This window comes from Centropristis striata, chromosome 4 (genome assembly GCF_030273125.1).
Source record: "Centropristis striata isolate RG_2023a ecotype Rhode Island chromosome 4, C.striata_1.0, whole genome shotgun sequence".
Taxonomy (NCBI): domain Eukaryota; kingdom Metazoa; phylum Chordata; class Actinopteri; order Perciformes; family Serranidae; genus Centropristis; species Centropristis striata.
The window spans coordinates 32,871,068-32,883,854 of NC_081520.1; the positions used below are offsets into that span (position 1 = coordinate 32,871,068).

At 38.7% G+C, this 12,787-nt stretch overlaps 2 protein-coding genes across 5 annotated transcripts in view; one reads left to right on the top strand and one right to left on the bottom strand.

Moving 5' to 3' along the window:
- Positions 1-75: 75 nt before the first annotated feature.
- On the bottom strand, positions 76-4,059 carry fbxo36a (F-box protein 36a). The gene is made up of 4 exons (XM_059331737.1): positions 3,913-4,059; positions 2,568-2,676; positions 1,556-1,728; positions 76-795 (listed from the first exon to the last, which is right to left on the bottom strand). The coding sequence occupies exons 1-4, from the start codon at positions 4,006-4,008 to the stop codon at positions 646-648; spliced, it is 528 nt and encodes a 175-aa protein (XP_059187720.1). The 5' UTR covers positions 4,009-4,059; the 3' UTR covers positions 76-645.
- Positions 4,060-4,146: 87 nt separating this feature from the next.
- trip12 (thyroid hormone receptor interactor 12) overlaps positions 4,147-12,787 on the top strand; it is a 33,513-nt gene continuing 24,872 nt past the window's right edge. The window contains exons 1-4 of one of the 4 annotated variants that reach the window (XM_059331727.1): positions 4,147-4,482; positions 7,509-7,655; positions 8,048-8,215; positions 8,418-9,208. In XM_059331727.1, coding sequence (XP_059187710.1) covers positions 7,558-7,655; positions 8,048-8,215; positions 8,418-9,208 — 1,057 coding nt within the window. In that variant the 5' untranslated portion in view covers positions 4,147-4,482; positions 7,509-7,557. Of the gene's footprint in view, positions 5,873-7,508; positions 7,656-8,047; positions 8,216-8,417; positions 9,209-12,787 lie in introns of all 4 variants that reach the window. The other 3 variants (XM_059331728.1, XM_059331729.1, XM_059331730.1) reach the window with 3 other exon arrangements.

Below are 12,787 nucleotides of genomic sequence, written 5' to 3' on the forward strand. Positions count from 1 at the left end.
TTTGCTTGATCCTCCTCCTCCCATCATCTGACTCTAGTTTTCATTGCCATGTTGCTCCCTCTGCTGGCTGCACAAGTGAACAGAGCACAGATACCTTATGCAAACCCAGGCTGGCTGCAAGCAGAGACAGCATTGAGTGCCCAGGGTGTTAGGCAGAGGGTGCAAGAACAGTTATCTGGCAAATGTAAACAGGAAGTATGTGTTGAAATTGACCATTGACCTTGATATGATGTCAGCAGGACTCCAGTTGCATAGGTAATCAATCATTTTTATAGATCATGTTTTCTCATTAAGGAAAAATAATGGCACAGCTGTATTACACATAGATGTGCTTCTTTAATTTACTTGTAATATTACACAAATAAACTCTACAACTCTATTTGATAGATGATCTATCCACTGAATACTGGTGGTAACTGTTTCACAAGACATAAAAATACTGATTATTTTTAAAGAATGTTTGGCACTTTTCAACTATTGGAATATACATATCTTTGTTGATCACAAATCCCTATGGTAAATTTAAAATGTAAACACTCATTAAACCTAACTGAAAACACTGGCTGATATTTTACAAAGTACAAAATGATGTATTGCTGTTTTCTTTCAGGACAAAAACAATAATAACAAAACTATTCAGTTGCTTCACTGCTGCTCCTTAGTGCCACTGGTGAGGAAAAAGGTAAAAAACAGCTTCCTCCAGCCCATGGCGTTTGCTATGCCCTCCATGTCACTGGTGAACTCAGCACAGCGTCTCCTCACAGTCTCTTCCCAAAACTTCTCAGAGTTGCAGAGCTGGTACAGTCAAAAAAACAAAACACCAGAGGATTTGCATGTGTGGTTATCAGTGAACAAATACAAATAAGTGCAAAGGTACATGCCAGAGAGAAGCACAAAATAAAAAACAACACACCACCTGAATCATCTACAGTTACATCTCAAAAAATTAGAATATTGTGAAAAAGTTCAATATTTTTTGTCAATCATTTCAGGAAGTGAAACTGGCAAAGGTACCAAAAGCTGGTTCAATGACCATGGTGTTACTGGGCTTGACTGGCCAGCAAACTCTGCGGACCTGAACCCCATAGGAATCTATGGGGTGTTGTCAAGAGGAAGGTGAGAGACGCAGATGAGCTGAAGGCTGCTATAAAAGCAACATGGCGCTGTCGGCTGATCAACTGCATGCCATGCCGTATTAATGCAGTAATTCATGCAAAAGGAGCCCAACCAAGTATTGAGTGTATAGAAATTAACATACTTCTCGGAAGCCTGACATTTGTATTTAAAATATCCTTTTTCTTTATTGAGCTTATGTAATATTGTAATTTTCTGAGTTTTGTGTTTTCATTATATGTAAGCCATAATCATAAATTACAAGAAATACAGGCTTGAAATATTTCACTCTATGTGTACTGAATCTGTATAATATACGAGTTTTACTTTCTGAAATAATTGACAAAAAATATTGAACTTTTTCACAATATTCTAATTGTTTTAGATGTGCCTGTAATATGGAGACTACTGCTGTAAATTTCTCATTTTAAGGGGATCTCACCTTTCTGAATCTCTGTGAAACCTGTGCCACCAGTGTTGTATCTTTTAGCTCTAGGTAGTTCAGGATTTGGAGCAAAATGTCATCAGGTAATCGCTCCAGGTAGTCAAACTTTCCTTGACAAAGTGAAATTGTGTATTCCAGGATCCTCTGCCCAAAAACAGCACCAACTTGTTCTACAGTTTAGAGGTGTAAAGAACAGCCTAAATGGATTTCCATGACAACAAATACTGAGCCCAAATAAAGTACTTTTAACACTTCACCAAACAAAATTAAGAACAAGTAAAAAAAGATTTTCAGAACCACAAGCATAATGTAAGGTTACTGGGCAGTGAAGAGGTTTCCATTGTGATTAAGAACCATACTGCTCCCCTTTTCCAAAAACTCAAGATAATGACAATTTTTCTAGATCAATACATCCCAAATATGCATTTTTATCTTTAAGTATATGTATAGTCCAAATTCCATTCCTAAAGCTTTCAGTGAATATTTCCATATCAACTCACAATTACATAAGTACAATACTAGACAACTGACCAGATTTCACCCTCCTCCCTATCGTACAACTCTTGGTCAATTTTCCTTAAAATACAGAGGTACAATACTCTGGAATGATCAATTTAATAGTTCAATACAGTGTTCCTCTATTAACACATACAAGAGCAGTTTAGTGGCTCTGATTGCTTAGGTCACTAAGTAGTACACACACATGCGCGCGCGCGCACACACACACATTTCTACACTTTTGTTTTATTTTACTTTTTAATATTATTATAATTTTAAATTATTTTATAGTAATTATTATTTTTTTCTATTTCATAGTTACTTGTTGTTAATTTAACTTTAATTAAACAAAAATTATAGATTATATATTAATATAGGTAGAGGCATGTATAAGCTCTATTGGGTTTCTTGCCGCTACCTTGCACCTTCATTTTGTTGTTATTTCTTTATCCTTTTCTTGTTGTCTTATTACTGTGTAAAATTTAAAAAAACTTAAACTTAAAAAACTTACGCTTTAACATTTTCTGATGCAGAAACTCTTGATGGGATGTCTTCAGCTCTTTGGGTGCAGCACCCCGGCTGTCAAGTCGCACTGAAATCTTCCATGAGTTCCATATTACCTTGGTTAGAGTTAGAAAGGAATAAACAGTTATCATAGAGTGAACATATGACTTAAGTTAATTTCAGGAGAACCTTATGGTGCATGTGGGTCAAAACTACAATTTAGTTTATGTATTATTATATCTGTCATTAAAAAAATGACATAAGGGGTGAGGGATATTGATAAACAGCAATATTTATTTGACATTGATTATTTTTTCAAGTTATGTAACTGTATCATTCTGCCATCAATTCACTATTTACCTTAACACTCAATTCAACTTGAAATGTAAATTTTCAGTGAATGGGAAAATCTTTTTTTCTTTAACTTGCCATAAAGTAGTCTACAAAGTATAAAATTGAAAATAAATAAATAGCCCAGCAAGGTATTATTTCATCACACTGTTAAAATAAATCGCCTAAAGTAATTTTTTTGTCAAAATTGTTTTGCTTTTTTTTGCCTAAATCGTCTCCTCATGACGCCGGTCACCTATGGTAAAATCACCTACATCCTCAGTTGATCAGATCATGAGATTTTACCCCTTTAAGATCATCACTTCTTTGACCATTTGCCACATTCATAGGCATCAGATAAGAACCCAGCAAAGAAGAGCTAGAGGGAGATAGTTTAGTTATCAGTTTTTGGTTTATCGGTGTTTTATTGTTGACACTAATATTGGTAACACTTTACTCTAAGGTGTCTACATAAGAGTGATATGAGCGTGTCATAAACATGACATGGGATGTGTCATGAACATTAATGCCACTTTGAAGTAACATTAATGCTCATGATACTTGTCATGTCATGTTTATGACAGGCTTGTGTGACTCTTATGTAGACACCTTCAAAATAAAGTGTTACCATATCTTGCTTAAGTCACAAAGGCATGTTCAAAAAATTGCCCAAGTCATTTATTTCTCTTAAGTTACATAATTTACACACAGTGTTATTACTATGCCAATAGCCATCCTTTGTTACATAATTTTTGAGTGAAATGATCAATAAAGGTCATATGTTACACTTTTGGTGAAGTTTTTTGTGTTTCCTGCAAAACTTGAAAAAATGAGTTAGACGATTATTTTAACAGGGTGACGATTTAACGTTAAAGTAGTAACCGTTAGCTACCGTTAACTAACTTTGTGGGTGAAAATGAAGCTAACTTCAGTTACATGTACAGTTACACGGTGACTTTATCAACTCAAAGTTATTCGTTGAGGCTCTGCTTTATAAATAGAAACTCATACAAATACTCAACCTCATTTCTGGTGATAAGCAGTTGGAAGAAATCTTTAGCAGGAGGTGGACCCTGACCACTAATTTGAAATAGATGCTCTCCAAGTAAGGACGCCATTTTGGACGCAGAACTGTAACCATGGCAACTGAAATAACAGTATTTACTCAGCTGCAAAGGAAACAGTTTGATGGATGTTTTTGTTAGAAAAATAATGTATTGAGAGAACTGTTTGAAAAGGGGGGGTCACGACCCAGCGGATTGATACTCTGTATGTGTGACAAGCTAATGTTACCAATGACTCCAGTGTTGCAGTAATTGTCTCTGATAACCGACAGATTTACTGCTTTTGTCTGAAGACGTTGGAGCCACACATTTAAAGAGCTAAACACCTGGTGTTGTCGGCGGCACCGTTTGCTAAAACAAGCAGATGCCGTCAGCTAAAACCTAAAAGTAGCGTTAACTAGTCCCTGAGCAGATGAATCACGCGGATGTATATTGCAGTTGTCGGCCCCTCAGCTGATGTGAAAGTAGCAGAGAGAGAAAAGAGGAGCTGGTGACTGTCTGTTACAACTACAACACTGGGACAAATAGGTAACAACATTATACAAAAGGTAGACATTATCAGTGACATCTCAGACAACAGGCTCTTGGACCTTCGAGATTATTCACTATCGAGATACATCGGGGGAATAATGATTCAGTGGTGCGAAAATATCTCGAATCCCGTTCCTGCTTTCCTGTTTTTTTGTGTCTAAAAGGTATCAGAGGCCATTTCTTTTTGCTAGCTAGCGTTAACGTGCTAGCTGCTAGCTGGACAACTTGTAAATTTATTAACAAAAACTGGACAATATTGTTCTCAAACGGTCGATTCCGTGAGTTGTACTGAAGCTGTTGTTTGTCAAAGAAATCCCGTTACCGTCTTGTCGAAGTGGCAAAGCGTCAGCCAGCGACAACAAGGCTTGCTAATATTAATTAGCCTGCCTGCCAAGGTTAGCTGGTGATAGCTGTAAGGCTCTTGTTTGGTTTGACAACGCTTAACGTCATCTACGTGACTGCCCTGCAGCAGCTCGTCGGTATCGGTAAGGTCAGTGGTTTTATTGTCAGCCGGACATCTAGCTAAACAAACACCAGCCAGTAACAACAGCCTGTCCAGCTCACCGTCAACTGTTTATTTTTGGTCATTGACGAAACATTCGCTATCTTATTTGGCTAAGCTAGCATTAGCGTGCTAATAATTAGCAACCATACTTGTTATTCCTATCGAGATACTTACCTATACTAGCATATATAAAATAGCTTGACGGTATTACGTGTCTAAATAAATAAGAAATATATATACTTTGTTGACATGTTGCTTGTTAGTGGTTAGTTTGTTTTTGTCTGGCTAACATTAGCTCAAACGCTAGCCACCACTGTAGTGAGAGGCAGCATTGGCCTTAAGTCAGCTTAGAAAACATCCTCACAGCTAGCTCACGTTAGTTAGCTAGACTTGTGTACTCAACATTTGCGTTGATAGTTGCTAAGAGAGTGATACTTTGATCTGCCGGCTACCTTTCGATGTGACAGCTGTGTATTTTTGACTCGATCGTCTCATCAAACAGTAAAGGTGAGCTAACTTGCGGGCGAGACATGTATGTTTTTTTTCTTCTTTAAACTTGATCGTGAGCCAAACACCGTCCAGTGTGTCATGGCAGTCAGAATACCAGGTTAGCCTGCTAGCTGTGTTACATTAAACCGCTTGAGAAAGATGGTCCAGCCGATGCTGCCATTTTCGATGTGTAGCAGATCAGAGGTGGACGTAATCGTTATTTGCCATTTAAAAGGCTCGTCTTCGCCGTTCAGTTAAAATGTCGCCGTTTCATACCACAACAAGGTACAAACGAGGTAGTTAACTGTTGTAATTTACTCCTGGAGCTGAAGAGGTTGACACACCGGTACGCCAACTACGCATTTCCATGTAACTACTGCTACGTTAGCCAGCGTAAGTTTAACTAACGAGTCTCTGCTATGTTCTTACTAGCTTTGTAGCATTTTCTTGTCGTAATATTCAATATTTAGCGGTTACAAGCTTAGCTTCTGGATGTGGAATTATTGTGTATAAATACGAATGCGACTGTCAAAATGTGTATGGGACCTGCTAGAGCAGCTAAACATGCTAGTCGGTGGTGGTAGAGAAGTACGTCAGAAACATAGGCCTCTGTAAATCAGGGGTATAAAAATTGGACACTGACGTGCTTGTTTAGTGGTATAGTATAAAAAACTTTGTACAGGCGAGTGTTTTCCAAGCTGCCGATCATCTGATGTGCTTAACTAATCACATTATACGCGAGTGTGGTGCACCAATTGTCAGAAGGGACGAATAAACAAAGACTAGGATGCACTGTCAGTGCAGGCCTAAAATGGCCCTGTGAGCTTGCCAAGTATGGCGTATTTTTATTATCAATGCTACCATGATTTAAACCATAAATAAATGGCTTAATTGGTAATCTTTCTTTTTTTAGACGGAAAAAAGTATTTAGGCTGCGATTCAGTAGCCTTTGTGTTTCAATTGATAAAATCATCCTGCTGTGTATGCGTGTGTGTGTGTGCGCGTGTGTTCAAAAGATAGCAATCACTCCTGTTGTCAGTAGCCTCTCATTGACTCATGAGAATTACATGTATGTAAAATAAATTTTCTATCACATGCTGACTTAAGTAATTATATCAACTTACCCCAACAACAAGCTCTGTTGGCCAGGTATGTACATGTTATAGTTTAAAAGAATATCAATTACTATTGATTTTCTTTAAAAGGAGTTTAAGTTGGATTTCTCTTTCTTTGTGGTTCATTTGACTTGGAGTCAATGTTAGGTTTCCTTTAGTTTGTCTGCGACCTTGCTCATTATTACTCAAATTAATCTTTGTTTGAATTTATTATGTAAAGCGATATTTTGATTATTATGATTGGGTGAATTAATACCAATTGTCCCTCCTGTCAATGATCCCCACATACAAATGCATATTTTAAAACAACAAAACAAGTTAATTGTACTTGGGGTTAGAAGCATACTTGGTAATAGCTTTGAAGTATAGGCCAAACTGAATTCATGACACAAAACTGTTGAAGTTCTGTATGAAGTGGTGTCTTTTAAAACCAGTACATTATAATTTGATACAGGCAGTAGGAGTTAATGTTTAAAGGTCATTTAGTGGTTTACTGTAAGTGGTTCACATTAGTATACATTATGTTGCAGGCAGGAGAAAGGGAGATGTTGATGGGAACATAATATATATTTTTTAAGGAATCATAGTCCTGACTTGATTCAATATTTTTGATTATTAAATACAATCTACTCTAAATAGAGTTTATAAACTTATTTCAATCTAATTCTAAGCACACAAATCTGTGAATTATCTGGTTTCTCTGCAACCAGACAATTGATGAGACAGTTGCTCCCTTGATCATCTTGAATGGGCTAGAGAGGATAGCTGTATGGTGCAAACACTCCATCAGCTGTCACCTATAGCACAGACACTCATTTTAAACCATGGACAACCCAGTGGTTGTTGTATAGTGTAGCTATAGAGCACTGCAATTTGTCAGTATTCTGATATGGTTTCTTTCTCTTTGATTTCAGTGAATGGTAGTGTCTAGAAAGGGTATGTCCCTTCAGGAGAGAGGTGCCAATGTCCAACCGGCCTAATTCCAATCCAGGGGGGTCACTGCGCCGTTCACAGAGGAACACTGCTGCGGCCCAGCCACAAGACCATACAGTCGCAGGAAGGTGAGTCTACCTGCACATTTAGATTCCAGTTTTGGTTAAAATCTCAATCCAAAGTAAGAGTTGATATGGCTTGTGGGGAACATCAGTTGAGGTTTACTTAAAGAGGGAACAAATGAGGAGTGTATTAGTGAAGGGATATTTGTACTTACTTCATGGTAGGTGTTTGTCTGTAGTTAATTGGATTTCAACTTAATGCATGATGGTTATATTGGCCTCTTTGATCAAAAAAAATCTTATCTTTTGTTCTTTATTATAGTCAAATGCTGATTAACTCTGTTTTAGTGTTTTTCTTGCTACTTCAGAGGTGTTAATGATCAGAGGATATGCAGATGCAGTCAGCCAAAATGATTTGGGGATTGATCAAGTCTCTTTTTCGTGTGGCTTAATTACAGAAATCCACACTATCACATGCTCTTTAATTCCCAACCTTACAGGTTGCAGTCAGAGCAAGTAAAACATAAAGCAAATTCCCCACCTGAAAGTAGAAGACCTAATTCTAAGGCTTCCAAAGCCACAGCCAGCTCAGCCGCTGGCCAGTCCAGAGGGCACAGCTCAAGAAGGTACCACTCCTCTGTACTTGGTGTGTGTTTGTGTGTGTGTGTGTGTGTTATACTAAGTAAAATTCATATTGAAGAACACAGAGTGTTGTACACCTTTTTGGGTTTTGTTCTAAATCTGAATGAGTACAATGAATGTAGCGTTGTAATTTTTACGGTTTCAGTTGTTTATAAGCCGGTGTTTTGTTTCCCTCTTGCTCCTTAGCAGAAGTGGTCTTACTTTGTCAGTGGCTTCATTTGTATTGCAAGACGAACCAGAGGCTGCAGGGACATCTGAACAAGTGCGACCAGGCCACCAGTCAAAGAGTGAAGGCACCCGAGGGGTGAAGCGAAGCGAAGCTCCTGACCAAATTAGTACCTTTGGACCCACCCCTGCCAAGAAGCCCAAATCACTCCCACCACCCAGAGACAATACCTCAGAGACCAAGAAAGGCCCAGCTAAGTCCAAGAAGAGGTCCCTTGCTTCAGAACCACCTGCATCGTCAGGTCGAGGCCAGAGCAAGAAGAGCGGGCCCGCTGGGGCCTCGCCAATCCAGAAACGGAAGAAAGCGGACTCCCTCCCCGGTCTAAGTAGCACCGCTGGGTCCCTCCCCAATCGTACCGAGGGCAGAACTGCAAAACCCACCAAGCTGGCGTCTAAATCGTCCGCCTCAGCCAAAGCTGGGTGTAGCAACGTGACAGACTCCTCTTCCTCGGCCTCCACCTCTTCCTCTTCCTCCACCACAGGCACCAACAGCGCCACCACGCAGGGCGCCCGAGTCAAACAGGGAAAAGACCAGACCAAGGCACGACGCTCTCGCTCGGCTTCAAGCCCCTCTCCACGCCGTTGTACCCGTGACAAGGAGCAGGCCAAAACCGCCAGCTCTTCAAAGTTTGAGTGGGCAGCACGCTTCAACCCCAAAGTCAACCTGCCAAAACCCAAACTGTCCTTGCCCGGATCCTCCAAAACTGAGACCTCCAAACCTGGGCCATCAGGATTTCAAGCTAAACTAGCAAGTGAGTATCATTACCTGTGTATGAATCCCTGCTGTTCATAATAGAAAAACGCTAATTTTCTTTTTTGTATGGAGAGGGATGCATCTTCAAGCATTTGTTTTTATGTTTTTGTAATTGTAGGGGGGTTTATACAGTTTGATTGGGTTGTAGTGGGTCAACACGTTAATCTTGCGTGCTTCAATGGAGGTTACACCTCTGGGATTAAATGTCACAGGGCCTGTGTTATAAGCAAGGTCACAGCATCAGTTGTAAAGCCTCACTCCTAAATACTGGGAGCAAATATATTTGGTTATACTGCTGCCCAGTTGAGGCATATTACAGCACACATCCACCACAGGGATAAACCATATGGATGAATGCTTAACTTCTGATAAAAAATGGCACAGTAGCAATTTGAGCATCTAGAAAATTGTGATTCACTTCATTCTGTGATTGTCAGAAAGAGAAAGTACCTATCTACCTTTATTGTTCCATTGTGGAATATTTGAGGGCGCTCTCAGCTTGATACATTTACAAACTCAGAATTTAGACACTCACATAAAATGGTGGACGGTAAATACACATCACTTTATAGTAAATAAGAAAATTATTTAGGGCACAGCCAAAGCCTTTTATCCAGATAGCTGTGTAAGTCCTGTAATGTACATGCATCATGTACATTATATCGTGTTGGCAACACACTGCAAACAATATAGTGTGTGTGTGTATGTGTGTGTCTTGACTAGCATATCTAGTTTACATGTGGTGAGTGTGGGCTTCACTGAGCTGGTGAACTGGCTCAGATTTCAGGCTTAAGTACCAGTACCCTGAAACTGGAGAAATACTGCTGGTGTGGGGCAACGTATGATGTCACAGGTATGGTAGAAAATTCAGAAAGCCTTTTTTCAGTGAACTACCCTTCATGGTGGTCTTCATATAGTCTTTCACTTGACAATTAATCAGAGGGCTGCACCGATGAATACCAAGAGGGCGGAACTCTGAGGTATAATGTGATGTCATTGCAGTTTGTGTCTTTTGAGGTAGCAAGGTGTTGAAGTGTTTGTACTTCAGCTATATATTGATCTCCTAATGATGTTTTCGGATTATTCTAGTAGCTCTGTTGGTCAGCTGTGTACATGCTATAGTTTTAAAGAACATTAATTACTATTGCTATTTGTGCCTTGCTCTGGTCTGCCAGTACCTAGGCTGTTGCGTTAGCATTGTGTTCAGTTTTTTTATTATATGTGTAAATTTGGCAGGTATTGTTAGAACATTTTAATAACTGCAGCACTATAAAAACTGATACTTGGTACCAGTCAGCCAGTTTGATACCCGATTTAAAAAAAAAAAATTGTATATATGTTTTATAAACGCTTAACATTGTCATTTTTGACAAGGAAACTTTAGATTTGTATCTGCTCTCTGTTGAACAAACTATGTAATGGCTCTCTAATATGTACTCAGTTTTAGTAACAGTTAGGTCCTTTTAGGTGCTTTCCACTCAGTCTGTACTGTACTGTACTGTATACCCTCAGTCTAGGCAGGATTCCCAGCTGATCGCCATAGTACCACAGTGTGAAACTGACATCATCTTCAAGGCAACATTTTCTGAATTCTTTTGTTGGTACTCCCAACAGAGGAACCTCTGCCCATTGTCCATTGTAGGATGTAGTGTAATAAGTAGTTTTGCAGAATGCCATTTTTAAAAATATGGCTTAAGTTAATTAAAAAAGAAAACTGTAGTTGTTGTTGACATTGTCTTTGCTGTTTTAAAGGCTGTCCCACGTTGCTAATGAAGTTTATTGGTCAACCGGTGGTCTGTAGTGTTTTACCAGCACCTTCTCCAACCCTGATTCCAAAAAAGTTGGGACGCTTTAAGAATTGTAATAAAACCAGGAATTCTTCAAATGTATTTACAAAAAACAAAAGTTTCATAGATTTTTACTGTATTCAATTGAATGTAGGTTGCAAAGGATAGTCATTGATTGGTTTTATATCATGTTTTTCCAGCATCCTAACTTTCTTGAGTCAGGGTTGTAGTATGGGCTCAGCTTGCATGAAACATTGACCAAAAAAGTACCCGGTACTACCCACAGCTTTTGTTAATGGAAAATCAAAAAGGTTCATGACAAAGTGTCATGCCATACCATGCAGTGGAGATGTGGCATTAATTACAGAATTACATATGTATCTGTCAAGCTCTTGCCCCAATACCGTAGATACTTTGTCAGATAATAGATTGGCTCAGTAAAAGACTTTTCTGTGGAAAGTAAATAATGGTATTTGACAAAATTTCTCAAATGTAGTACATCATTGTTAAACTTTTCCTTAACACATACAACTCCAAATAAGCCTTTAGTGAAGTACTTTAGATAATCAACTAAACACATTTAAATTTAGGCGATATTTCATCAGTGAACAAAACTAACTTTTAGTATGTGACAATTAAGAATATGCAATGCAACAGCCTCCATTTAGTCAGTGCTTAAGAAGGGTGAATAATAAGTTTGATACCCATCTCTATTAAGAATAGGGGAACAATGCAGGACAGTAGGTCAGATACATGGATATTACAGTAAAAATTTGGTGTGTGTAATGAAGTGAGAGTAAGCTGTTCAGGTCAGCGTGGGGTCAGGCTGTTCTAGGTAGGTGAACGGATAGAAACTGAGGTGGGCTCTGTGCCATTGGCCCCAGGCCCATATGGAGAAACCCCTCCTAAGTTGGCTAAGCTTGTTGGCCCACCAGCTGACCAGGGATATGTTTGAGGGCAGGGAAGGACTCATAAGCTGCTCCTGTCAAGAGGAAAGAACTTCGCCTCTCTCTCTCTCTCTCTCTCCATATCTTCACCTTTCAGCCTCTGATATATTTTAACATGTATAGAGTTTGATGCTTTCAGGTAGAATGGTGAGTAAGCATATATATATAATACAGTTTTCTTTTCGTCCAGTGATTCTGTGTGGCTTTACATTGCACAGTGTTGAAATGATATGTAACAGGAAGGTGAGTGATTTGCATTGTGTGGTTCTCTGTGATTTTAGCTTTATTAAGGAGTCTCTGGGGAACTTTAGATGTGTGTGAGGGATTAATATTTGACATGGTTTCATTCAAAGTCAAGGTCAGATGAAGTTGAAAAAGAAAAAAGAATAGTTATTTTATGTTTAATTCATTTGGTCTTAACTTTCTCAATGTTTATTTTTGTACTGCTGAATTATGAGTCACAGATCTAGCATGAAGGTTTTCCTGTCATAGGGCCATGGGTTGGGTTACTATTAATACCCGTCTAGTCGGTGGTACAGGGCTCACAGTAGAGCCTTTACTATACTGAAAAGTAACACTGCATCAGGCTTTGCTCTAACGGCTATGTTGACAATTTTTTCAGGCATGTCAGCAATAATCATGATATGGAGGAATGTTTGCTATTATGGTCCTACAGCCAAAATAAGCTACTTAAAAGTATAGTTCTTGTGTTTAATGATTCATCTGAAACTTATTGTGGATTGCCTGTGATAGTTATTATACCTAAATGACAAGTGTTTCATATCATCTGGCAGTTAATCACCAAAAATATCACGCTGGTTTTGATTGCCATTTTTTTAAATT